Below are 23,912 nucleotides of genomic sequence, written 5' to 3'. Positions count from 1 at the left end.
TTTGAAAGATCTAAATTTTGGCGAGTAATAAATACTTTGTTGTGATAAAACGTTTAGACTGCCTCGCAATCAAAGTGTTTTTCCAGATGTCCTCTGTTTTAGAATGTTCCCAAGAGTTCCATTCGAAGAGAACACGCAGATACACCACAAAATGGTTCGGGACCTATGAATTGTCGAGATGAACCAAGTCTGGCCAGCATATCAGTTTGTTAATTGCCTTCAATGCCACAATGACCAGGAACCCAATACAGGTTCACTTTGTTACGACTACTCAAGGTTTGGAGTGACTGAACACATTCCCAAACGAATTTAGATCTGCATGTTGCTGATTTCAAAGCATTCAATGCTGCTTGACTGTCAGACATTATGCAAATATTTGAATGCCTATAATTTCTGCGTAAGCATAATTTAGAGCATTCAAGAATAGCCTGAACTTTTGCTTGGAAAACAGTTGGCCATTTGCCCATGGGAATCGAAATATTTATCCCTGGGCCAGTCACACCTGCTCCAACTTGATTGTTCAGCTTTGAACCATCGGTGTAAAATACAATTGATCCTGAGCGACGATTTGGTCCACCGTTTGCCCATGTATTTCGCTCAAGATTAATTACATCAAAACAACGATAAAAATTGTATCTTCTCCTCATCCAGTCATCATTGTATGGATGCATCTTACTTCAGAAGCAACAATCAAGGTTGTAGCTTTGAAACTTTTGCGATATTAACGAAAGAAAAAATAAATGAAGAGAAATCGATCAATGAAGTAACGCCCTTATGAAACTATGCGCGTGGTATGATTTGCCACGATTTGTCATGTTTTTTTTAAATCCCTCCTTTCCGTAATGCACTAAACAGTACGTCGATTTCTTCAAATAAGGCTCAAGAAAATTTGAACGATGAAAAGAGCTTTCTGAATGATTTACCACCGGCGTTGTATCGTCTGTCTCTTTCCGACCTTCGAAAAATTGTAATTTTAGTAGTGCAAGACCGAGAAATACCACAAACACTCATTCAAAAAATACGGAATAATGTATTATGTATTATGTATTATGTTCTACGATAATGTAGTGGTTTGATGCCAATCTTTGTTCCCCCTTAAGTGCAAGAACAGCTGCTATGGAAAGTATGATCTGAACCTATCTGAACCTGTAGGCAATCGTGAGTCTTTACTTTCAGAAATTCTACTGATTTTTCAATCCGCTCTGAACTTTGGCAAATCCCATACAAAGCTCTAGAAATACAATGTTACATACATATTTTGCCAATAGTCAAACTATATGACACAATTTAAAACCGTCTCAAGAACTGTATGTATATTTAGTTGATTCGCTGAATATTGACTGCTACACAGATAAGTTAAATGGAGAATCTTCAAAACTCTAAATATTTTATTCTTACTTTCGGTGAGATTCAAATTATAATTTGAATGAGAAATGTTTCACCTTTTGTTTTCCTTAAGACCTTCTTCATGCTCGCTTAACTCTTGAAAGGTGCTTACTCATACCTGGTTTAAGGTCTAAGTTGGTTTAAGGTCTAAGTGGAGAAAGAGGCGCCCAGAAAAGACTTCGTCAAGGGCGCTATGAATCCACGAACTTGCCTGCTAGACAACGTTTTTAAACTTTAACCCTGGCGTACTAAAAATTGCGTTAAATCCGACGCATTTCCGTTAAAAATAGGATAACTCAAAAATTGCTTTTCGTTTCCTGTTGAACATTTCCAACAAAACACTGAAGACGTTTTCTAGAAGAAAATTCAGTGCGTATTCGTCGACTCGGAATGGGGTTACGTAAATAGTCGGCGTCACTATATAGGTAACAAAATTTAAAAACAACCTCTATGATTTTTCAGCGGCGCAGCCGAAATTTTGAGTAATTTGAAGTACGACATAAGTTTAAATTGGTTTAGAAATTCCGCGGAATTCCGTAAAATTTCGTTAAAAGCTAGTTTTTGAGGGCGAAATTTATGTAAATTAACGAAACGAAACGAAATCAAGAAATCAGATTTCGCCATGCTTAAATTCCGCGAAATTCCGCGGAATTTCGTTTCGAACCACCTGAAACGAAATTTTTCGAAATACCGCATATGCTTACTAAAAACGGTAGCGAAAACCACGAGACATTGCAACTGTTATGTGCACGTTGCCGACCGTGTCGTCACCAGGAATCCATTTCCCGCCCAAAGCCCCAAAAGTGGATTCGAATTTCAATCTTTGATATCTTCCTCACGTCACGAGTAGATTTTTCCGTAGCAGTTATGCGATACCAATGTGGGAGGCGATTGAAACCACAAAATGAGGAAATCCATTCCAGCCACTTTATTGCGACGACGATCGATGAATGAGGCAACGATAGAGACGCCCATCATCGAGCACTTAAATTTGGATGATCTTCGCTGGCGGAATGAACGTGCCTGGCATTGACCAAACTGTCATTATTTTCTATCATTCAAATTGATAGAGATCATAATCAATATATGGTTACATTATCAAAAACGGTCGTCGGAATTCGGACGCTTCCGCATCCATAACGAATAATCGTCCATCGATATCCGCGCTTTGCTTCTACTCGAACTATTATCCAAACGCGTAAAACCATGATGCGTCACTCCTACTGTTATGAGCGCATTGCACATGGTCGTCTTGCTGTCCGATGACCCAGAAATTGTGCAACGAAACAACCAGGAAACTGGAGACCAAAACAAAAAAAAGAACCCGGCTGCGAATAAGTGATAATAATTGATGATGATCCCCATCATGTTGGGTGAGGTTAAGTTATGTGCAATTAGATTTCCAGACTGATTATAAAGAGGGATGCAATGGAAATGATCGTATTCAATATAGGAATTGCGTGTAATTGTGGCGGAGAAAGCAATTTCTACCCCGGAAATAATTAGATTTCCGAGAATTAGGGCAATTGTGCTGAAACCTCATTGTAGAGGTCTTTCGCAAGAAATGGTTGGAAATTAAAAATTTCTCGAATTAGACATGAAGTTTGTGCGTCAAAAGAAATAATTAGATATAGGGGAACGGTTTGACACTTCATCCCATAGCTCCTATTTCCATCCCATCAAAAACAAAGCAATGAAAAGGAATTTGGATTGTTTTTTTTTGTGATTTTTTTCACTGGTGGTACGCGTGTTAGCAAAAAGAAGCGACGATATTGGTGCTGTATTTCTTTGTTTTGTGATGAGATGAATATATGTTCAGTGAGATGGAAAACGGAACAGTTCCCCTAATTGTTCTTCTTTTTCATATAACTTCATTTTAGTGATTTTGTTATCTAATTTCAAGTTCATTTCTTAGTTTTTATGATGTCGACTACTGTAAATAATGGCGACATCTGTAAATATTGGTCCGAATCAAAAGTGTTAGGAGCAAACAAGGGACGAAAAACGAAACAGGGAATAATGGTCCAAAGTTACAAAACTATACTTGACGAAAAAAACGAGTGAAAGATCAAATAAGGATTGAAACGTTGGAGCAAGAAAGTGCTATATGGTCACCCCAATAACGAACTTTTTATGAAATATTCCAGAAATTGATAGCGATTGTGTTAATGCTTGATCACAGCTCCGAACTCTCTACGTACGCCGACGTTTTTTCTAGGATTTTTATTTCAAATTTAGAATTAGTTTTAACATATTTTTACATTTTAGGTGATTTGTTCATCTTAGGTCTTTCATCTTAGTGTTTGTGTTCAAATTTTAAAAATTCTTAGTTATAACAATTGCGTTGCAAAATTCTATAGACTAGCCTATTTAGGCTTTGGTATGTTTTAAAATTTTATTTCAAAACTAATAATTTGATAACCTATGCCTATATACACTACAAAATTCGATATCCTAGGATAGGACTAGCGTCTAAATCGATCCTTTAGCCTCCTGGAGATTCTGGCCTTTGCCTTTAATTTTCATTGTTGAACTAGTGAAAGAAACCCAGCTTTGCCCGGGTGTTGCGAATGTCACAATGAACTATTTGCAGCACCGCACTCTAGATCAATTTCCGTGCGTTTGTTTTCTTTTCCTCAACAGCTGACCCAAAATTGTATTCTAACGATTTTTACATTTCCCCGTTTAATTCACCAAGACCTTTTGTACATAGGTACATACAAACCTTGCGGATCCCAAAACAAATTGATTATGGAAAAAATCCTGTATAACGGTCAACCCGTTCGCGAGTTAAATCGTCAGGAAGGAAATCTCAACTCATTTTTATTACAGTCGCCTCTCCACATCTCGATATTGAAGGGACCATCGAGATAGGGAGAGATCGAGTAATGGACGGAAAATTGAAATGGGTACTAGATCCAAAAAGCTCGTTGCTATGAAAAACGACAACATAACAAATGTCGTTTCCTGTTGTTGATGTGTTTGTTATTGTCCAAAGATGGTAAGGAGAGGGAACAAAATATGATCAGAACCCATCGAGATAGAGAAATATCGAGATAGGGAGGTTATCGAGATGTAGGAAGTCCAAAAGTATGTAGATTGAAGGGACTGAGGAAACCGTCGACATAGAGAGAGATATCGAGATATAGAACATCGAGATGTAGAGAGTCGACTGTATATAGATTTGTCCTTCTTTTAGTCATAAACTGTTCTTTCGGGTTTTGCAAGTTTATTTTTATTTGTGTATCACCTGTTCGTTTGAACATCGCTCAAATTAAAAATGGTTCAAACGTCATTTAGCAGGTGGAATCGAGAAAACAAAATTGGAACATCGCAGAATCAAAGCAAACCAGCAAAGAGAGCAGTTTTTCTGATGCGAATAGAGTAACCAGACGTTCAAATTAAAAACGAACCTTGGTAATTTGAATGATTCCATCTATCGGGGTTCCACTGTATATTATCTTTAGCTTAACATCAGGTGGGTGTCATCCATATCTCGCTTCTTTTGCAGCCAACATTATGTGACTGGTCCATTTCTGGCCCATTCTGGATCCCAATGGGAATCAAATCAGATGTTGATAAACAACACAAATACTTCAATAAATTTTACTTTGAGATGTTGGCTGCAAAAACATGGCGTCGTGCCAGGTGGCTGCTTAACATACACTACTATAAATCCACACATATTTAATGGCAAAAATCCATAAATTTAACTTATGATGTATATCAGCGCACACATAACCATTCTCCACGCGAACTACTAATAAAATGTATATCCAAATAAACTTTATGTGTGATCTCGAATTAGCAATTATTTAATTTATATGTGGTTCTATTATATTAGGGTGAAGCTATTGCAAAAATTTATAACGGCGACACATAGATCTTATATAGATATTTTTGGCAGTGTACTTTCTTCGAATTATAGTAATTTTATTTTTATGTGCTCAAAAGACCATACGTTTTAGCGGGAGTAAAGTTTGTTTAGAAGTAAATATAAACATATACTGTATATAAATATTTCAAATTATTGCCAACGTTTCGATCCGGAAGTTTAGATCATTATCAGGGCCTGTCATTTTATTGGCGATAAGTAGTAAGTAAACATTTGATCCGTCGTTGATCGGCCCTCACGAAAACCTGCTTGGTATTCGCCGACAAAGGACTCTTCAAGCGGTCTCAATCTGTGAACAGAATACGGGACATAATTTTGTACGCCGAATTAAGGAGGGTTATTCCTCGGTAATTGGCGCACTCCAGTCTGTGCCCTTTCTTGAAGAGAGGGCAAATGAGGCCGTCCAACCAGCTAGCAGGCATTTCCTCGTCTTCCCATATTTTCAACATAATATGGTGCAGAACTTCATAAAGCTGCTCACTGCCATGTTTGAGAAGTTCAGCCGGGAGTTGGTGCTTCCCCACAGCCTTATTGTTTTTCAGCACTTTAACAGCTTTTTTAACCTCATCTAGTGTAGGCGACTCCACAGCTTGTCCATCGTCGCTAATATTTATTCTGCCCACCGATGCACCGTCACTTCCACTATTCAATATAGTCTCGAAGTGTTGCTTCCACCTGGCAGCCACTTCGGTTTTATCTGTCAGCAAACTCCCTTGTTGGTCGTTGCACATGACGGGAGATGGCGCTATCTTTCTCCGCACGCCATTGAGAGACTCATAAAACCTCTGCATATCGTTCTGCTCCATTTTTTCCTGCGCCTCGCCAATCACTTGTTCTTCATATTATTTTTTCTTCCTGCGGTGGGTTCGTTTTTCGGCTACTCTTGCTTCCTTGTACTTGTACCGATCTCTATTCGATCGGGTAGCCGACACCAACATCCGGCTTCTGGCAACGTTCTTCTCGTCTGTCACTCTCTGACACTCCACATCGAACCAACCTGTCCTGGGTCACCTCTGTGCAGTGCCTACCACTTCTCGTGCTGTTGTGCTCACCGCTCCATGGATCGACTCCCATAGATCGTTGATGTTGTCGCTAATGTTGATTGCACTTATCTGTTCGTCGAGCTTCTGGCGGTACTCAGCCGATACTCCTTCCGCCGACAATCGCTGGATATTGTAACGCATCGTTCGCTGTGATCTTTCGTTCGATACAGTTGACAACCGTGATCGAATTTTACTAACAACGAGGTAGTGATCAGAGTCAATGTTCGGACCTCTGAATGTCCGCACAACGATAACGTCCGAGAAATGGCGCCCATCCACCAGAACATGGTCTATCTGGTTGCAAGTTTCACCATTTGGGTGTCTCCAGGTGTGCTTTCGGATGTTCTTTCGTGCAAAGTAGGTGCTACTGATGGCCATCCCTCTGGCAGCAGCGAAATTTACTAGCCGTAGGCCGTTGTCATTGGTAGCGGAGTGAAGGCTCTCCCTACCAATTATGGGACGGAAAAAGTCATCTCTACCGACCTGAGCGTTAGCGTCTCCGATAACAATTTTCACGTCATGCTTTGGGCACTCTCCATAGGCTTTATAAAGACATTCATAAAACGTGTCCTTCACGTCGTCGGATTTATCGTTTGTCGGTGCGTAAACGTTGATTAGGCTGTAATTGAAGAATTTGTGCCGTATCCTTAACACACAGATTCGTTCGCCTATGGGTTTCCACCGTATCCCTCGCTTGATCTGCTTGCCCATCACTACGAAACCAACTCCATGCTCTGCTTTTTCACCGCCGCTGTGATAGATGTTATACTTGAATGCAGTGTTGGTCGTGGGGTCCACGACTCGGAATTCACGTTCTCCGGATCTAGGCCATCGGACTTCTTGAATAGCGGCCACGTTCACTCCAACCCTCTGCAGTTCACGAGCCAGAAGGCTCACTCGTCCAGGTTCATTTAGGGTCCTGACATTTCAGGTACCGAGTTTCCAATCATAGTCCTTATTTCGTTGCCGGGTCGGTTGCCAAAAATAACGTTCTCTTTTTCTTCTATCTCCATTTTTCGTGGTATTTGAGAGGCTTCAGTAAGCTACCTTACCGGGGTCGCGCTACCTACATCGCGATGATGGGGCAGCCACCTTAGGTATAGCTGACGCGATACAGCATTTCGTTAATCAGCCGCTGGGTACCAGGCAGACGCTGTTAGAGCCGCACCTCCTGGTGAACAAACGCTTCAGTACGTACCTTCTCACTCTAGCTGATGTCAGAAGGACAACAGTGCCCAGGCTGCACTACCAGCTAAGTACACAACCCTTAGCTGGCGGTCTTTTGTCATCGGACGACCCGTGGAAGCGTGAGATAGGAACTTGTGGGGACCAGAGCTCTGTTGGGCGCTCCTTCCTTGATGTCGACCCATCATTTTGCATTTCTGCAGGTGAATGTGATATCTGTTTTGAAAGTAGGCGTTTGTCCGCAAACATGCAATGGCGGATTTGATCACTTCTTCAATCTTAAAAGTGATTGCTTTTATGAAAATAGAAGTTTGTTCAGAATACAGGAATGATAGATGTGATTCATCTTTTGGAAGTAGGCGTTTCCTTGGAATAAGGTGGTGAATTTAATTACGGACGTTGGGCCGGGTTGAGGCAATAATGGTGGATGTGATCCTTTCTTCAAAATTAGGTGTTTGTCGGAATCAAGTAAGGGGATTTAAAATTATTTTTTTATGTAGACGTTGGAATAAGTCAATAACGGATGTGATCCCTTTCTCGGAATCAGCCATTTCGTGAGTCTAAATATCTTCAGTATAAATCTATCAGAACATATTATCGATCTACTTTAACTATGTGAAAAAATACATCACAAAACCCTTTCTCTTTAACAGTTCCAAATTATGCCAAATGCCCTTATGCCACATGACTTTATACCAAATGACCCAGACTTGTAAATAAGGACTCTTATTGTTGTTTCATTTAACGAAGTCAACTAGTAACTCTCTAACGCCCAAGACCGCCTTTAGACGGGGTACTTTGGTATTTTTTTGTGTAAGTTATAATTATGCAGAATTCAAAAAGTTGTTAATGTCAAACAATAATAGAAAGTTTGATGCTTATTCAAGTCTGGATAAAAAATTATTCTAAATTAGAAAATGAATTCTCGATTTTATTTTTTTGCCTAAAATGTGTTTAAATCGGCCCTCCGTTTCGGGGCCCTCCTTAGCCGCGCGGTAAGACTCGCGGCTACAAAGCAAGACCATGCTGAGGGTGGCTGTGTTCGATTCCCGGTGCCGGTCTAGGCAATTTTCGGATTGGAAATTGTCTCGACTTCCCTGGGCATCGTCCTAGCCTCATGATATACGAATGCAAAAATGGTAACCTGGTTTAGAAACTTCGCACAGTTAATAACTGTGGAAGTGCTTAATGAACACCAAGCTGCGAGGCGGCTAGGTCCCAGTGTGGGAATGTTATGCTAATAAGAAGAAGAAGAAGAAGTTTTAGAAAAGTAGTGATTTTTAGCAAAAACAGAAATTTGGGTGTTAGAGCTTTGAATAAACTCTAAGGAGTGATTGATAGAATGAAACCTCCAATCTCTACTTTTTTCCCGTCGATCTTTTATCTCTTCGATCTTTTGACCTGTTGACCCAGTTTTTTTCCAACCTTCTTTTCCTTCAACCTAAGTAATTTTTTTGATCATCTTTTCTTTCGACCTTTTGTCCTTTCGACCATTTGTCCTTTCGACCTTTTATCCCTTCGACCTTTTGTCTTTTTGATCTTCTGTCCTTCGACTTTTTGTCCTTCGACCTTTTGACATATTCATGTATGGAAGTTGTCAGAGTGCCGAGAGTAAAGTTCAATACCAAAATTTCAAAACGACTTATCTGCTTTTGTAAACAAAGATTCAAACGTCGATTTGTCGAATCTGAGAGCCCTCCCATGCAAACCAACACCATCAGCACGAATCTGTGTCAAAAGGTCGAAGGACAACAGGTCGAAAGGACAAAAGGTCGAAGGGTCAAAAGGTCGAAGGGTCAAAAGGTCGAATGGACAAAAGGTCGAAGGGTCAAAAGGTCGAATAATGATCATAATGTCGAAGGACAAAAGGTAGAAAGGACAAAAAGACAAGAAAAGTGAGACGTAGGAAAAGAGTAATGAGCATAGGTAAATGAGAAGTGAAAAGTGAGAAGTGAGAAATGAGAAGTGAGAAGTGAGAAGTGAGTAGTGAGAAGTGAGAAGTGAAAAGTAAAAAAGAAGAAATGAGAAGTAGAAAGTGACAAGTGAGAAATGTGATATATTGAAAGATAAAAATGAGAAGTGAAAAGGTAGAAAGAAGGAGGGAGGAAAAATATACGGTAAGAAAGAAAAAAGAAGAATGAAGAAGAACAGAAGAAGAAAAATTAACAAAAAAGAAAGAAAGAAGGAAGATGGAAGAAGGAAAAAAGAAGGACGAAGGAAGAAAAAAGAAGGAGAGAAGACACAAGGATGCAAGAAAAAGCATGAATCACGAATTGTACCAGGTGTATAAAGGGCAGGATATTATCAAGCTTATTCAACACGGCAGACTACGGTGGGCTCGTCACGTTGTTCGTAGTCCGGAATAACGTCAAGCGAAGATAATATTTAGTAGAGAACCCGGAAGAGGTCGCAGGCTTCGTGGAAGGCCACGTACATGATGGCTTTTTGCAGTTGAAGAGGACCTGAGGGCGCTCAATGTTCAGGGCGACTGGAAGCGATTGGCCCAGGATCGAGTCCAGTGAAGAAGGATACTCCAAAAAAAGAAAGACGCAAGTAACAGGGAATGGAAAAATAGAACAGAAATAAGGAACAAAGAAGAAAGAAATAAGTAAGAAAGAATGAAGAATGGAAGAAAGAAGGAAGAAAGGAAGAAGAAAGAAGGAAGAAAAGAAGAAGAAAATATAAGGAATAAAGAAGGATGAAAGAAGAAAAAAGGAAGAGAGAAGCAAAAAAGAATGAATGAATGAAAAAGGGAAAAAGAAGGAAGAAATAAAAAAACAAGCAGAAAGAAAGGAAACAAGAAGGAAGAAAGAAAGAAGAGAGAAAGAATGAAGAAAGAGAAGAAAGAAAGAAGAAAGAAGGAAGAAAAGAGGAAAAAATGAGGAAAAAAAGAAGAAAGAAGGAAAACGGAGGAAGAAAGAATGAAGAAAGACGGAAGAAAGAAATAAGTAAGAAAGAAGGTAGAAAGAAAAAAGAAACAATAAGAAAAAAGGCAGAAGAGAGGAAGAAGAAAAAAAGAAGGAAGAAAGAAGATAGAATGAAAAAAGAAGTTAGAAGGAAAGTAGAAGAAGGTAGGAAGAAGGAAGGAAGACACAAGGAAACAAAAAAAGAAGGTAGACAGAAGAAGCAAGTAACAGGGAAGGACGAAAGAAAGATGGGGAAATAAAAAACAAAGAAGGGAGAAATAAGGAAGCAAAAAGGAAGAAAGAAGGAAGAAAGATGGAAGAAAGAAGAAAGAAAGAAGGAAAAAGAAGGAAAAAGAAGGAAAAAGAAGGAAGAAAGAAGGAAGAAAGAAGAAAAAAGAAGGGAGAAAAAAGGAAGAAAGTAGGAAAAAAGAATAAAGGAAGAAGAAAGAAGGAATATAGACGGAAGAAAGAAAGGAAGCAGAAAGAGTGAAGAAAGAAAGAAGAAAGAAGGAAGAAAAACTGGAAACAGAAAGAAAGAAGGAAGGAAGAAGGAAGAAAGAGAGAAGAAAGAAGATAGAAAGGAAGAAAAAAAAGAGAAAAAAAATTAAGAAGGAAAAGAGGAGAAAGACAGAAAAAAAGAAGAAAGAAATAAGAAAGAGGAAGGTGGAAAGAAGCTTAAAAAAAGGGGAAAAAGGAGGAAAAAATGAAAAAAGGAAAAAAGAAGAAATAAAGTAGTTAGAAATAAGGAAGATGAAATCAAGACAAAATTTTCAAAACGACTTATCTGCTTTTGTAAACAAAGATTCAAACAACGATTTAACGAATCTGATAGCTCTCCCACGCAAACCAACACCATCAACAGGTAGCGGAAATCTTCAACTACCTATTGGTGGTGTTGGTTTGCGTGGGAGAGCTTTCAGATTCGTCAAATCGTCGTTTGAATCTTTGTTTACAAAAGCAGATAAGTCGTTTTGAAAATTTTGTCTTGAAATATGGAAGGAAGAAAGAAGTAAGAAAGAAGAAAGAAGAATGGAAAGAAAGAAGCATATTAAGTAAGAAAGAAGAAGGAAGAAGAAAAAAGAAACAAGAAAGAAAATAGAGGGTAAAAGGAAGACAAAATAATAAAGAAGGAAGAAAACAGAGGGTCTTTCTTCATTTCGACCTTTTGTCCTTCGACCTTTTGACGCAGTTTTTTTGTTTCGACCTTTTGACCCTTCGACCTTTTGTCATTTCGACCTTTTGATCTTCGACCACTTGTCCTTCGACCTTTTGACCTTCGACCTTTTGTCCTACAACCATCAGCACATAGGTGAAGACCTCGGCTACCTGTTGGTGGTGTTCGTTTGCTTGGGAGTTCTCTCAGATTCGACAAATTGTCGTTTGAATCTTTACAAAAGTTTATAAAAGCAGAGAAGTCGTTTTTAAAATTTGGTATTGAGTTCATGTTTCATTGTACAAGAAATTATTTAAAATGACGGGTAATTCAGTACTGTGCAGACAGTACTTCTATGGAATCTGAATCAAAAGCGCCCTTAATATCCACACAGCAAATCATTTTGAAAATTCAACGACGTGTAAAATTGCAGCTAACTCTAGCAAACGAATTAACATTCGATATTCAAATAAATTTGATTGACTTTTACAAGCAAGCACAGTTGAAATTTATTTCAATTTAAAACAACAGTGAGATCGATTGAATGTTACGTTTATTTACATGCTCCAAATATGTGCATGAAAATACATTTAAAATCACAACATATTTTTATCTGTGCAAGAAAACTGAAGCTGAACAACGGGGTGGGCGGATTTGTATAGAGTGTGAATCAATCACACTCTGCTGTACCAAAGATTTCCTTGGCTAAAGCATTTGATGAGTGTAGCTGCTCTACGCAAGAGGTCGCGTGTACTCAAATGAAACTCCAAGTGCGTTTTGGTCCTCCTGGATTTACGAAGAAAAATCAGGAGGAATTTAAAAATCTGGGGAATTAAGGTAGACCGATAAATTGAAAAAATCTAACACATGAAAAGTATGATTTTACTGTGTACTTTTGTTTTGAAGTTCATAATTACATATTTTTGCAAGTGCCATTTTAGCGAATTTCTCGAATTCGTGTTGACAATTTTACTTAATTGTTTGTTATAATCAAGTGTCCTTCCGAAAGATATAGCAACAAAGATTTTACGTTTGAGTTGAATATTCGAAATGCGGTCTGATTAGATCTCCGTACATTTCATAAATTGGTAGTTGTTGATGTTCTTCTTCTTCTTCTTCTCATTGGCATTAGTTGTTGATGTTAAATAATATAAATCTCATTTTTGTTAGCAAATTTATTTTTTCATCTATTGGCTAAGATATTAAACTCTGAATTTCCTATAATTATCGATTTTTTAAAATATTTTCTTTTGTGGATCTACTAATACCTCCACTATTGAAACCGTTACCCTATATTGTGTTTTGTTTGGTCGACATTATTCTTCAATGTTCTCAGATTTTTCCACATCCTAAACAGGAGAATCTTTTTACGGGAAAAGCTTGAACGATATTCCGATCGAGAATATGACTTATAGGATCCGATTTATGTTCAAAATTGTTCATGCCTTAAAATGAAAAATTAATCACTATACTTCCGATTCACATTGAACACTGCTCCGATGCTCTTATCCTATATTTTCGCCATTTGAATCAGAATCAGAATCATTCGCATTTCCATAAAAACTTAACCAAATGGCACTTATGAATCACACAGCGACAGATAGAAATGTAGACAATGATGCTCAATAAATACCAGTTATTTAAACTTCATCTTGAAACAATGGGAGCGCATCAAAATCGTGCTTATACTTTCTGGGACATCATATAACCCCTTCTAGAATTCTCTTCAATTTAATCCATTAGATACGTCTTGCTTTAAGTATTTTCATGATTTGTATTTATAAAATCGCAACTAAGGAAAACCACATTTTGTTTTGGCAGCAACCTTCTTCCCCTAATTTCTAACCACGTGGTTTTAGGTGGTCTCCGCAGGCCTATTGAATACCGGACGAGCTGCTGGAATAGGCTAATTAAACCGTTCGTTGGATTAATCTGACTTTCCATATTCCATCATGTTTCAGCTGGAGCTGAAACCGGTGAAAACAGCAAAGATCTGCACCATACCATCATGATTCATGGATGTTGCAGTCAGTGTCAAAGTGGAATTTGTGCATTCGCCAACAGAACGTGCCGCGCCGGAGAAATGCATCAAACAATGAATGGCATCGCGCAGGTTAGGAAAACCCTTCAGCAGCGCAGCGCTCTGTCTCGCTGTCTTTCAGATAAGTAGTTGAGCCGCGAGCTGACAGCTGTCCGCCGAGGCGTTGTTGTTTGCTTTCTCTCTATTTTATTTTTTCCCCCTAAATATACTGCAGCGCGCTGATCATTTGATGTAAAAGCGCGATAAACTGCTGTTGGAGGTTGATATCAGTTACGTAATGTGCACCACCGACATAGTTGAAGTGCCACTGCATCAGCGGATGCTACAGACATTCCGAAAGTTTGCTGTACCGTTCAATTATGCGCATACTATCATTACTGAAATAGTTTTGATAGGTTTTGATGAGATAAGATTCGTATTTTGAGCCATGAGTAGGGTTTTGGCGAAGGACTACGAAACATAACAAACGGTGTGTGTTTAGAAACTTTTCTGTTTTTGCTCATATGCTTTCGCTTCTCAGTTTTGGTTTATCCGACGTTTTGAGCTAATTATTGGGTCTTTTTTTGTCTTTATTATCGAGACTTTCAGCCCAATGCTGGCTCGTCTCGAATTATTGGGTCTATTTCGAAAAAAAACTCCTTCGTTCTTCTTGCACATACAAGTTTCTGAAAGAAAAAAAATCCGTTGATTGATAATTAACAAACAAAGAAGCAAAATATTGATCATTGAAACGCTTTCTCTTGCTTTTACTTTTCTTTTCATAATTTAGAAAACCCAATTTCAATATAATCTAAACGTTCATTTACGATCGGAAAGGGAACGCTATTTCACAGTTCTTTTCAATTTAAGTTCACACAGCTGAATTGCTTACGTGAATACGCGCCTCAAATGCTAATCGCTGCCATTATCGATCTTATTACCCGAATCATTCCCATCTGCACACATGGCAACATAAATCAATCATGTTTTCAACTCACAGGAGAGTGGCAATAATGTTGTCGAGTGAAAACAACATATTTCATTGGTTTATAGCGCCATAGTCCATCTCGACTCGACCCCAAAAATACGATGTGTAAGATCGATTAACTGCTTTTTCCCGAATTGGAACGGCCCCGCTCCTCATTGGCAGGCATCTTCAAAACTGCACTGCTGTTAAGCGCTGTTGTGCTGCGGGGTGTGTAGAGCTTAATAACTACATATCAAAATTAGTGGTAGATTCGCTTGGCTACCGTGTTTATTGGAGCTTCAAAAATATTCGTTTCAGAGTAATTCCCATCGAAAAGTTTGAAAATTGCGCGCAACCGGTTGAAATTTTTAAGGTAATTTTGCGAAAAGTTTAAATTTTAGATAATTATTTTCATTCATTGTCCCTATGAATATGTTTATTCATTTTGAACTTTGATGGCAAATTTTATATGACATTTCTTACAAAATTATCACACTTTTGGTATTTTGTTTGAAAGTCTTGATATTCGATACATTGGTTAAGATCCCAATGTAAGCCCATATTATTCGAACTTATTATGCGAGATTCAAACGCCCGAAGCTGGTTGCCACTGAATAGAGGAAATCGTTCTTCAAAATTTGTTTTTATTTTTATGGTGAACGCTGAAAAAGAAGGTCAACGAAATTTTATTTCTTGCGGCTTATCCGCAACAAGTGTGCGGCGTGCGAACCACAACGAACGCGCCACTTCTAATTTCTTAACGCTTTCTATGTGCATACTATGTTTAACATGTGGGATGGGGGACTACAGCTGAGTGTAGAGGGCGGAAGTTTTTGCTTGCGTTCAATGATTAGGCAAACATACCGAAAAGTGGAATGAAAATAGAATAAGTAAAATAGGTAGGTCGAAATGCCGAAATTGAATGGAAAAAATGGTGTTGTTCCAATATCGGGATATGCTGGATAGTCGGCAGTTATGTTAGTCGGGTGGAAGTGATTTTCTCTGAGTGAAATATGGCTTCAATTGTTTGATATTTAGAAGATAATGATGCTGCATCAATATTTTATAACGCTTCTTTGGAATGCAAATATTCAAGAACTGTTCAAATAGGAGGAAGATTTCAGTTATTGAATAAATTTAAATAATTATAGCTAACAATTTGATAGATGAGTATGACGCATGCAGTCATAAAATGTTTGTAAAAAAATGATGCGTCTTCAATTTTTACTGTTCTGGAAGACTGGTTAGCAGTCTTGTTCTACACTCAGAGTAAGAAATTTTGCTCTTTGTTCTTGTACTATTTATTCGGTTGCATAATAATTAAGAGGTACACGCCAGCAGGCTGTTCTATGACAATCACCTGAATGAGTCACAATCGAATTTAATTCCTACTGAAATTAGATTCTATACCTTTAATCGATAAACTACTGTATAGGTTTTGTGTAATGAGGAAATGAATTATTACTTTTTATACATCTCCAGAGCAAGACACTAGTAGAATTTGGGAATTTGAAAATAGGGGTCTTTCTTATTCTAGTGGTGATGTGCCTTACAAAGCAAGACAATGCATTCAACATTGCAACGCTGACGGTGGCTGGGTTCGATTCTCAGTCGGTCTAGAAGATTTTCGGGTTAGAAATTTTCTCGACTTTCCTGGACTCGTGTTATCCTCATGATATACGAATGCTAAAATGGTAACTTGGCTCAGAAACCTAGCAAGATAATTACTTTAGTAATGCTTAACCTTTCCGTCCCTGACGTCTGGGTTTCAAAAATTGAAAATGCTGCAATAACCACATTTCTTGACCGGTTCCTTAGCAACAAGTTGCGTTCGATCCGGATGGATCCCGATTTTTGATTCATACTGGATTTGGGTTAATCCTTAGTACGGCTTCAGATTTATTCTAGAATCCGTTGGGGTCAGTCGTCCCCGGAAATAGTGGCCATTCACATATTTAATTCAACCTCCGGAATGGCCATTTCCTAAATTGAGCCAAAATAGGTCGAGTGACATCTCGAACTTCTTGTTTTCACGAAATAATGATCGGAATAATATTTTCAGGGTTACTGGGCCATTCGGGTTCAATCCGGCCACATCGGCCATTATACGGGGGACCTCCAAAATGACCATTTTCTAAATTGAGTCAAAATAAATCGTTTGACACCTCAATCTTTATGATTTCACAAAACAAAAAGTAACGGCGTTGCTAAATCGTCTGGAAAAGTATTGGCATATCTCTTATTATAGGATCCCTAGGCAAGGCTAACGGTTTTTCCTGCATACCATCATTGTTTTGACGTTGACTTCCGGACGTGCTGACATAGCACTAGTTTTGTTGCACATCGAGTGGCTCAATCGTCATTGATCGGAGTGTGTAGCTGAACCGTTTTCCACCGGCGATCGTTCACCTAGGCTCACATTTATTCACTGGTGTTCGATCTGAACAAGAAAACCAGGTGAAGGTTCCAGGACAGAGACTCATTTTAGTGCGAATGCAAACACGTTTCTCAACATGAACCAAGTGGCCGAAGGAAGGACGACGGCCGGACATGAAAAATCAGTATTGGTTTATCTGTTCGTAAAAATTACCTATTCGGCCAAATGAACTATTCGGCTATGCTATATGACCTTTTCGGCCAAATGGCATTCAGCCAAACGACCCTTCCCCAATTTGACTTATTTACTTACTTATGGATCCTGTACACCTGTCCTGTTTATGACCTTCAGCGTTGATGAAACTATGAGTTAACCCCATGACAAAATTCACGAAAAATCAAAGAAAATTCAGGTGGTATTTAAAAAGCTGTGAGAAATCAGTGTGTATGTGTATATCTGTACTATCAGTAAATATTTCATTCCTTAGTATTAGAAGTATGTACCTTATGGATAATGGTGTCGAAAGAAGAGCAGGTTGGAGAATCAATTGTGTACAGCCGCTATTAAAATTTAGGTCTTCGGTTCGAAATCTTGCTTGAAAGCTCTTGTTTTCATGTAAGCGCTGGTCATAGAGTATTGAGATAGTTTGACGTTTCGTTGACCAAGAATGCAAAGGACTAGAACAAAAACGGATTTAGGGAACCTCCAGAAGAATGGGAAGGAGAAACAAATAGGGGAAGATGTCCCATAACGCCCCCCCGGGGCAAAACGCCTTTTGCAATAATCAAGCCAATTAGAGTATTTTTCACAATATAAACACTTAGAACTAATAGATAATAAACATATTTGACCATTTCTACATAAAAAGCTGCTTCAAATACAGTTAATGCAACAAAAATCTTAAAAATATTGGAAACGCACTAATTCATGTAATTTTAGCGCTACCTTTCGTAAGCTTTAGGACGATAACAACCAAATTAAAAAGTATTCTAATTACCTGTGTATCTCAAGATACTATTCATACATGGTGTCACCTCTGAATATTGCAGAAATATTCTATACTAACACTTAAATTACAGCTTTTTATGTTAAACGTGAAGATGAGGCAAAAGGCACCATTGAATTAACAAAAAAACATCAGTTTGTTTCTTGAAGCGTAACTTCTGAAAAGGGTTGGCAACAGATTTGAATTGAAATATTGTCGATTGATGACATTCAACGATTGCGATCTCAGAAATATTTTTTTGACCCGTTAAAAAAAACCGTTTAATATTGGCAAAGTCCCGCAAAATATACCAAATTTCAGAATAAACTCCACTGAGATCTCATTTATATTTACACTACTAAAAATCCACACATTTTTATTGGCAAAAATCTTATATAACCATTCTACACGCAAACTATTAATAAAATTTATATCCACGTGCTTTTTGGCATTTGCATTTCTGGCAGAAAAAAGAATGAGCAGTGCTTTAGTATGTGAGGGTAGTTAGATTAAAGTGATTTTATCACCTGATTGTGAGGTATCGAAAGTTTACAAAAAATAATTAAATGCCATAAAAAAGCAGCAAAAATATCTAAACTATTTCAGGAGCTCCGCTTCTGTAGTATTTAAGAATTAATTTCATTTGACTAAATATTGTCGCGCTCTTCTTAAACGCTCAACTCTTCGCGGTGATAACGCGCAAGCAAAGATTGCGCAGCAGCCGAGGCAGCAGCGCGCCCATAAGCTTTTACACAGGGTGTGAGTCTGTGCTGTTTAATTTAATAAGCCGCCGAATGGGGTTGCCATAGTTGAATAGCCGCCGTGTGTAAAGTAAATGGGCGCGCTCCAGCGCAATTCAACGGAGGCTGATTGGGATGATCACGATCTGAGTGTTTATCTTGGGATGCATAATAATTGTGATCATTGAAATTAAGTTTTATAAACACTAGCAGACCCGACGAATTTCGTTTCGCCTAAAATTGATTTATTCTCTGATTAGTTCTCGAGTTATGCAGAAATTTCTGTTCCATTGGTATGGGAGCTCCCCTTTCCAAAGGAGGGAGGGGTCTCGAACCATCTTAAGAACCTTCCCCTGCCCCAAAAACCTCTGCATACAAATTTTCACGCCGATCGGCCCAGTAGTTTTGGAGACTATAAGGTTCAGACAGACAGAAACTCATTTTTATGTATATAGAAGATATAGAACATAGATTAGAACTATATAGAACAGGGATTGCAGAAATCGCTCTCGATAGATAACGAACAACGATAAAAGAGAGGCAAAAACCTCTCCGGATCATAACAAGCCATGAAAACAAAACTATCGCACTTGTATATTGCGCAGATTGCGCCTTATTAGACCCCTACGCGAAAATTATTTGCGTGAATATTTTCCCCGTGTCACACAAACAAGTGAATTAAGGTGATTATATAATCAAGCCAAGTGGTGAATTTTAAATTCACCACACGGTTTTCTACTCCTATTATCCAAAGTTCAAATCTAGCGTAATAATTTTCGTACAATGCTGAAATTCAAGTCGATTGTTCAGCATAAGTAAGTAAATGATTTACGGATGTTTTTATCCCCATGGGCATTGTGGTTCTCTCAATTCGTGCTCTTGAAAAATCACTAGAAAAAGCACGTGGTTTCCAAGATGGCCGATTTGTGGCTTTGTTGTATAACCACCTTAACATTATTCGCTGTTTGTTTGAGTAAACAAAAACACGTATGTTGATAAATAACAACAACAACAAAACAATTACAAAGATAGTTTGAATGTATTAGTGTGTACGCTGAAAATTCAAAGCAAAACAAAAATTGCGCCAGAGTCTAAAGATTGATGCAACGGGCAATACAAGTTGGAAAAAACTGATTCGGATAGGCGGCCTCCACCAATGGGGTTTGATAAAACGCTTTGTTCTCGCTCATTTCATGTTGGGGACCATATTTTTTTTTTGGAACAGCTGTGTAAAACAAGTTGAAATGCATCATCAGAACCGGTGCCCCCCGCAATTTGGGCTTATTGAAAGAAATTTATCATGGGTTGTAGTCCCCCGAATCAGTTCATTATCGTAACAGCTACCGAAAAACGTCTCTCACAGTATGCTACCTATCGAGAGTGTATACAGACATGATAAGTGAGAGATTCTCTCATTCTCATTTGGATTCAAACCCTGATTTAGAAGAAGAAGATTTACATTTGCGTTCCCCTCGATTTTTTGCGCGCTTTCTCTGAGTAATCGTGAAATCTTGATGTCGAGTTAATTCACAATAGTTTTAGTTGATACAAGCTATGTGTACCTAGTCTTGCCCGGAATTGCTAGTTTGGTTTCGTAATTATTGTCCAAATTGCTAGTTTGGTTTTGCTAAAACCAGTGCAGTATATGGAGAAGAACAAAGGATTGGTGAAAGAACATCCAATGATCAAAAGAAGGCAGAGGAAAATGTCATTATCGTGGAAATGTCATTTTCGGGGAAAGTTATTTTCGACAAAATATTATTTCTCAGGAATTTGGTTTCAAGGGAATTGTACAATCTACATGAACATAATGTGGACTGAAGAATGGGGAATTTACATTATGCCAATCGGTATGCTTAACGTACATTAAGTTCTGACGTTAGCTTTGCGATTTGATTTTATTGGCCATTCATTCAAATTTAAGCTTCATTGGCTTGATTGGTTCTCGAATTATGCATAAATTGGTTTTTTATTTGTGTGGGAACCCTCTTTTTCTTTCAAACGGAGGATGGGTCTCGAACCGACATACAAACATTTTAATGTCTTCAAAAACTTTAACATACAAAATTTGGTAACAATTCCATGATTAGTTCTCGACTTATATAGAAGTTTGTGTTTATTTGTAGGGGAGCCCCTCTTCCAGATGGGGAAGGGTACCCCATCATCATAGAAACATTAAATGCTCTTCTTCTTGTTGTTGGCATTACATCCCCACACTTGGACAGATCCGCCTCACAGATTAGTGTTCATTAAGCATTTATTATAGATAATTTTTATGTAGGTATATGAAAAATATCGATGTTTTACGTTTGGGCGCTTTTCAGAAGTGCGCACAGCATGATAAAGGAAAACAAAACAAAACAAAACAAACGTCATTTGAGCTCTTTGCATCGCTTGTTAGGTTTCTGCAGTTTCCGTAATCAAATTCGCGAAAAATGGTCCGAAATTATAAAAGAAAGACGGATCGTCGTGCCTGGACGGTTTCCCAATTGAAGGCAGCTCTGCGCGACATTAATTCTGGTGAATCCAGGAACAGTGTTTCTCGGAAATATTCGATTCCGAAGCGAACTCTGTGTCGTTATTTGCATCAACAAAGTGATACAAGAAGTGAAGAAGTTGTGCTCCGGAATTTGGGAAACTTCTTTCCGGTGCTAAATCATCAGCAAGAGAACAAGCTTGAGGAAACCATAGTTCACATGAGTAAGTGTGGTTTTGGATTAAACAGCAAAGATGTGAGGAATTTGGCATTCCAATTCGCTGAGTATAACAAAATCCCCCACACATTTGATGCTGAAAAGCAGTGTGCAGGATTAGCATGGTACTCTGGTTTCCGTCGCCGGCATCCAAACCTGTCTTTGCGTAAACCTGAGCTAACTTCCATGGCTCGCAGTACAGGATTCAACCGAGAAGCAGTGACGACGTTTTTCGAAAATTTGGAGACAATTTTCGAAGAAAATCAGTTTTCGCCGGACAGGATCTGGAATACAGATGAAACCGGCATTAATACGGTACGATCATTATTCAGTGTTATTTGATTATATAGTGATTTTATCTTTCCTTTTTTCAGGTTCCGAACCGAGTATCCAAAGTTCTCGCTGTGAAAGGTAGCCGACAAGTTAGTGCTATTTCGTCCGCTGAGAGGGGAGTTAATACGACTGTTATGATGACTGTTTCCGCTGCTGGTCAATATTTGCCGCCGATGTTCATTTTCCCCAGACAACGAATGAATGAACTACTCAAGATAGGAGCTCCGGCGGGTTCGGTGTTCACATGTAATCCGAGTGGTTGGAGCAACGTAGCTACATGTTCAACGTGGTTCGACCATTTTCTGGCGCATACGCGACCGACCGCTGATGCACCGGTACTACTGATACTAGACGGACATTCGAGTCATACTAAGAACATCGAGATGATTGAGAAAGCGGCACGTAATAATGTTCGTATACTTTCTATCCCACCGCACACATCACATAAACTGCAACCTCTGGATGTGTCAGTAATGGGGCCACTTAAGACGAAGTATGGCCAGGCGGTTGACCACTTTCTGAGACGAAACCCAGGAAAGACGGTGACTGTATATGACGTGGCGGCCTTGGTTAACGAAGCATTCCTCGATGCAGCTACCATGCAAAATGCTGTCTCGGGATTCCGAGCCACTGGAATTTTCCCATTCGATAAAAGATTGTTCAATGACACCGATTTTGTTGCTTCAATCTTCCTGAATACATCCGGTGGTAGCGTGGACAAAGCCATACAAACAGAGACAGAGTGTGTTGAGGTTCCCAGAAAAGAGGTAATATAATTTGAATCAATACATACTTCTACAAAACTCATTTTATTTTCGTTTGATTATAATTTCAGCAAAGTTCGTCCAGCAAGAATAATAGACCTGCATCACAACACACTGCATTAAACAGCCAGATAATGCAAGCAGATGGGCACGACACGCCGGTAGAAATATCGATTGTCGAATCGACGAATGCAGAATTGGGATTAGAATGCTTTGATTTGAACATGTCAACCGGCGAAACTGAATTTGTAACGATTGATCCAAATATTTACTACGTTCTGGAAGAAAACGGCATTGTGAAGATCCACACGGTGAACGACTCATCCATGCACCCATCGGGAAGCGGCGTATATCCTTCTGTTGCTGGTCCTTCTACATACTCGGTACTGTCGAGTAACGCAGTAGGAACGGATTTTGTACTTCATCCGAACTTAATTGTTCCAAAAGGCATTTCACGAAAACGCAAGCCTAAGAAAGACCGACGAGAACAATCAGCAGAACTTACTTCGATTACATATCGCAATCGTTTGCTGCAGAGTACCGCTGAGAAGGAAATAAAAAACATCCGAAAAGCGCAGCGCCGGAACAAGCGAAAGAAAGATGACCCTATTGGTATTTCAGATGTTCTCTGTCCATCATGCGGTATTTGCTTCAGTGCATCAGCAGATGGCAGAGGATGGTCAATGTGTATTAAATGCCATGCTTGGTATCACAGTGAATGTGTTACGTTCGACCAGATGGTATGCGGATCGTGTACTCAACCTGTTCCTGTCTGAAAAGGGTGTGTTTACTCAATTTTTTTTAACGTAATGAATTTGAAAGTGCTTTATTTTTTTTCCTGTATCATTTGTTATCGTTTTTGATCAAATGCATAATAAATGGAGTATGAACAATATTTTTGTATTATGAGTTGTCCTGTAAAATGTGGGTTTCTGAATAGGAAAGAATTCTCAGGTGGAAAATTTTTGTTTGTTAAATCTATATCTAGACGGGAATAGGGGGTGCTGCCTAAATGGTTCTCCCTATATACATAAAAAACTACTTTCTGTCTGTATGGCCCTTATAGACTCGGAAACTACTGAACTGATCGGCGGACAAATTTGTATGCAGAGGTGTTTGGGGCAGGGGAAAGTTCTTATAATGGTTTGAAACCCCTCCCCTTCTGGAAGGGAGGGCTACTATACAATTGAAACATAAATTTCCGCATAACTCGAGAACTAAGCAAGCCCGTGGAACCAAAATTGGCATGTGGAGGTTTTTCATGGAAAGATATATTTCTTTTCAGACCCCTCCTTCTTTGGAAGGAGTGGCTTTCATACAAATGAAACAGAAATTTCTGCATAACTCAAGAATTAATCAACCAAATGGGACCAAATTTGGCATGTGCAGGTTTTCTAAGACAAGAAATGCTTCTATCGTGGTTCAAGACTCCACCCCCATTTGGAAAGGGAGGAGAGAGCACTCA

At 38.8% G+C, this 23,912-nt stretch overlaps 2 protein-coding genes across 10 annotated transcripts in view; one reads left to right on the top strand and one right to left on the bottom strand.

The window, feature by feature from the left end:
- The window catches only part of LOC134206237 (septin-4), an 87,359-nt gene that overhangs the window by 47,512 nt on the left and 15,935 nt on the right, over positions 1-23,912 (bottom strand). The gene's annotated exons all lie outside the window — the stretch shown is intronic.
- LOC134212173 (uncharacterized) lies at positions 21,419-23,223 on the top strand. The gene is made up of 3 exons (XM_062689797.1): positions 21,419-21,665; positions 21,725-22,450; positions 22,519-23,223. The coding sequence occupies exons 1-3, from the start codon at positions 21,537-21,539 to the stop codon at positions 23,221-23,223; spliced, it is 1,560 nt and encodes a 519-aa protein (XP_062545781.1). The 5' UTR covers positions 21,419-21,536.

Source organism: Armigeres subalbatus, chromosome 1, assembly GCF_024139115.2.
Source record: "Armigeres subalbatus isolate Guangzhou_Male chromosome 1, GZ_Asu_2, whole genome shotgun sequence".
NCBI lineage: Eukaryota > Metazoa > Arthropoda > Insecta > Diptera > Culicidae > Armigeres > Armigeres subalbatus.
This window is presented reverse-complemented; position numbering and strand designations above follow the sequence as displayed.

What these genes read in the sequence shown, in the direction of transcription:
- LOC134212173 (XM_062689797.1), top strand. Translation starts at nt 21,537, where the DNA reads ATGGCTCGCAGTACAGGATTCAACCGAGAAGCAGTGACGACGTTTTTC. An exon ending in ATGAAACCGGCATTAATACG is followed by an intron (nt 21,666 to 21,724) that starts GTACGATCATTA and finishes TCCTTTTTTCAG; the next exon opens with GTTCCGAACCGAGTATCCAA. An exon ending in TTGAGGTTCCCAGAAAAGAG is followed by an intron (nt 22,451 to 22,518) that starts GTAATATAATTT and finishes TTATAATTTCAG; the next exon opens with CAAAGTTCGTCCAGCAAGAA.